The sequence below is a fragment of the Prunus persica genome, chromosome G6 (genome assembly GCF_000346465.2).
Source record: "Prunus persica cultivar Lovell chromosome G6, Prunus_persica_NCBIv2, whole genome shotgun sequence".
NCBI lineage: Eukaryota > Viridiplantae > Streptophyta > Magnoliopsida > Rosales > Rosaceae > Prunus > Prunus persica.
In genome coordinates this window covers 21,569,550-21,572,654 of record NC_034014.1, presented here as the reverse complement: position 1 = coordinate 21,572,654, position 3,105 = coordinate 21,569,550, and the positions used below count along the sequence as shown (strand labels likewise).

The 3,105-nt window shown below is 37.4% G+C and overlaps 1 protein-coding gene across 1 annotated transcript; it reads left to right on the top strand.

Annotated features, from left to right (window-relative positions):
* LOC18774850 (probable mannitol dehydrogenase) lies at positions 464-2,852 on the top strand. The gene is made up of 5 exons (XM_007205354.2): positions 464-595; positions 960-1,073; positions 1,577-2,090; positions 2,184-2,337; positions 2,438-2,852. Exons 1-5 carry the CDS (start codon positions 498-500, stop codon positions 2,641-2,643), a joined length of 1,086 nt encoding a protein of 361 aa, XP_007205416.1. The 5' UTR covers positions 464-497; the 3' UTR covers positions 2,644-2,852.

Here is a 3,105-nt window from a genome sequence, read left to right as displayed (position 1 = left end):
ATTGCTTTTTCTTGACTCATTCTTGATTAAAATGATAAACAAAAACATGAAGTGACCTCGTCTTTTCACCCAACCAAAAAACAAAAACAAAAAAAATCTGGAGCGACCATAACAACATGAATTGTTTTTTTTCCAAAAAGTAGTATTCAAGTCTTTCTTCTCAAGTACTTCTATTTTTAATACACTTGACTCATTCTTAATTAAAATGATAAACTAAAAGTCTTCAACATGCCTAAAATAGAGTTGTTGCACCCAATACGTCAGCCCAGCGCAATCTCTTACCCAATGAGAATGTCATTACTTTTCTGTGGAAAAGAACCTTGTTTGATTTCCATTTGCTCACCCAATACGTCAGCCCAGCGCAACAGCAATACCCCAGTGTCCCCACCCCATGTCGTCCACATCTATATATAAACAGCTCCTCCCTTGCCTTCTCTCTCACTCTATTAATTAAATTCTCATAGTTGCTTTGTGCCAGTTATATCTTGAGAGCGAAAATGGTGGTTTCTACAGAGCAAGAACACCCCAAAAAGGCTTTTGGATGGGCTGCTAGAGATTCATCTGGTGTTCTTTCTCCCTTTAAATTCTCAAGAAGGTTATTATTCTATATAACTTAATTTCCCATTCATTTTTTGTTTGGTTTTTTTACCATTTTTATTGCATTCCTAGATTTGTCTAAATGTGGTTCTTAAAAAGCACAATGATTCAATGAAATGGGGAAGATAAAAAAATGAACAAACTGGGATTTAAATTTGAATCAGTATCCGTTTGATTAAATTTTTTTTTTCTTAATCAGTAAAAATGATTTTGCAGTTGTAACACCATGTAACATGTTATATTGACAGTGAAAAGCCGACACATATTCAGTCAGTACAAAAGAAGTTTAGGATTTATGCATGCTTTAATGTCAAGATCTGAGTTCTTGGTTTGTGTCTAAAATTGAATTTATTTGGTTGCAGAGAAACTGGAGAGAAAGATGTGTCATTCAAAGTGTTGTACTGTGGGATATGCCATTCGGATCTTCACATGGTGAAGAATGAATGGGGTTCTTCTACCTATCCTCTGGTCCCCGGGTACGTTGTCATTTATCAAACATGACTTTAGTTTAGTTAGTCGTTGATTTTCTTTTTTGATATATTGGTAGAGGAACTATTGAAATTTGCATCGAATCAATTCTAGTGAGAAATACGCCATGATTTTTAATTCAAGTGTTAATAACAATTTTTTAATTTAAAAAGAGCAAAATTTAGCTCCTTAAAAAATAAACCGAAACGCATAAGTACGATGTCTGTTGCATTTGTCCTAAATGCATGGGTCTTTTTCTCAATATATGTTTTTTATGACTTTAGTTTAGTATAAAGTTTTCAAATTAATTTTTCTGTAAAACTTTTATTTGATTGGTGGCAATGAAAGGCAGGGCATGCCATAAGAAAATTAAGAAAAATACTTGCTAGAATTATCACAAGTTTACAGTCAGACCAGAGCATTTACTGATGGGTGATGTGAACGTAAGTTAATTAGCTCAAGCTTTTCAATGAACGCATTCCTATAAGTGAACTTATTTGGGGCAATGCAGGCATGAAATTGTTGGCGTAGTGACAGAGGTAGGAAGCAAAGTAGAAAAATTCAAAGTTGGAGACAAGGTAGGTGTTGGATGCATGGTTGGGTCTTGCCATTCTTGTGACAGTTGTGCCAACAACCTTGAGAATTACTGCCCCAAAATGATACTCACCTATGGTTCCAAGTACCTTGACGGAACCACCACATATGGCGGTTACTCCGACATCATGGTGGCCGATGAACACTTCATCGTTCGTGTTCCGGACAGCCTACCTCTTGATGGAGCTGCTCCCCTCCTATGTGCTGGGATTACAACTTACAGCCCCTTGAGATATTTCGGACTTGACAAACCTGGTATGCATGTCGGTGTTGTTGGTCTAGGCGGTTTAGGGCACGTCGCCGTGAAGTTTGCCAAGGCTATGGGGGTTAAGGTTACAGTGATCAGCACCTCCCCTAATAAGAAGGAAGAAGCTATTGACCATCTCCATGCTGATTCATTTTTGGTCAGTCGTGACGAAGATCAAATGCAGGTGATTATTTGAATAATTACGTTGACTTTATTTACTGGATTGTCACATGTGTAGGTTTTGTGGGTTAATCACTTTTGTTGATTTGATTTGTAGGCTGCCCTGGGCACAATGGATGGCATCATCGACACGGTTTCTGCCGTCCACCCTCTTTTACCTTTGATTGGTTTGTTGAAGTCTCATGGAAAGCTTGTGATGGTTGGTGCACCAGAGAAGCCTCTTGAGCTTCCAGTTTTTCCTTTGCTCATGGGTAAGTGCTCCAGAAGTGTGCATTAATTTGAATTGGTTCATTGTGTATATATTAAAGTTGTTAACAAACATGTCAATTTGTTCTTCAATTAATATTCTAGGAAGGAAGATACTAGGCGGCAGTTGCATTGGAGGAATGAAGGAGACACAAGAGATGATTGACTTTGCAGCCAAACACAACATAACAGCTGACATCGAGGTTATCCCGATTGATTATCTGAACACTGCCATGGAGCGCCTTGTCAAAGCAGATGTCAGATACCGATTTGTTATCGACATCGGAAACACACTGAAGTCTAGCTCTTAAATTTTATTAGGAGGTCAGCTGTGGTTTTACCTATTCTATAAGAGCATCCCATTACATATGTTGGGAGTCTAAGTAGTAACTGCTAGTCGTGTTGGTCATGGGATTGTTGTTCCATGTTTTCCTGCCCAGTTTGATCTTGTGAGTTCTATTTAAATTGTATTTTTTTTATCAGTCAATGAATTAAGTTCGAGTTCAGTTTCCAGCAACTACTTTCTTGGTTCTTCTACATGTTTTCTTTATTGACTTGTCTTGTGAAAATTATAAATTTAGAGAACAACTTGGTACACAGGACAGGATGGATTTTAAATAAATAAATGAAATGGCAAGTTCACCTCACCTTACCTGAGAATGACGTTTTGGTTTTATCTTGGTTTATAATCGTTGATTAGATATCTGATTAACTTTTCCTCCATGTGACCGACTTACTTCTAAGCCTATGTGCAGTCTGAGGGAAAGTTTGAT

What these genes read in the sequence shown, in the direction of transcription:
- LOC18774850 (XM_007205354.2), top strand. Translation starts at nt 498, where the DNA reads ATGGTGGTTTCTACAGAGCAAGAACACCCCAAAAAGGCTTTTGGATGG. An exon ending in CCCTTTAAATTCTCAAGAAG is followed by an intron (nt 596 to 959) that starts GTTATTATTCTA and finishes ATTTGGTTGCAG; the next exon opens with AGAAACTGGAGAGAAAGATG. An exon ending in GTGACGAAGATCAAATGCAG is followed by an intron (nt 2,091 to 2,183) that starts GTGATTATTTGA and finishes TTTGATTTGTAG; the next exon opens with GCTGCCCTGGGCACAATGGA.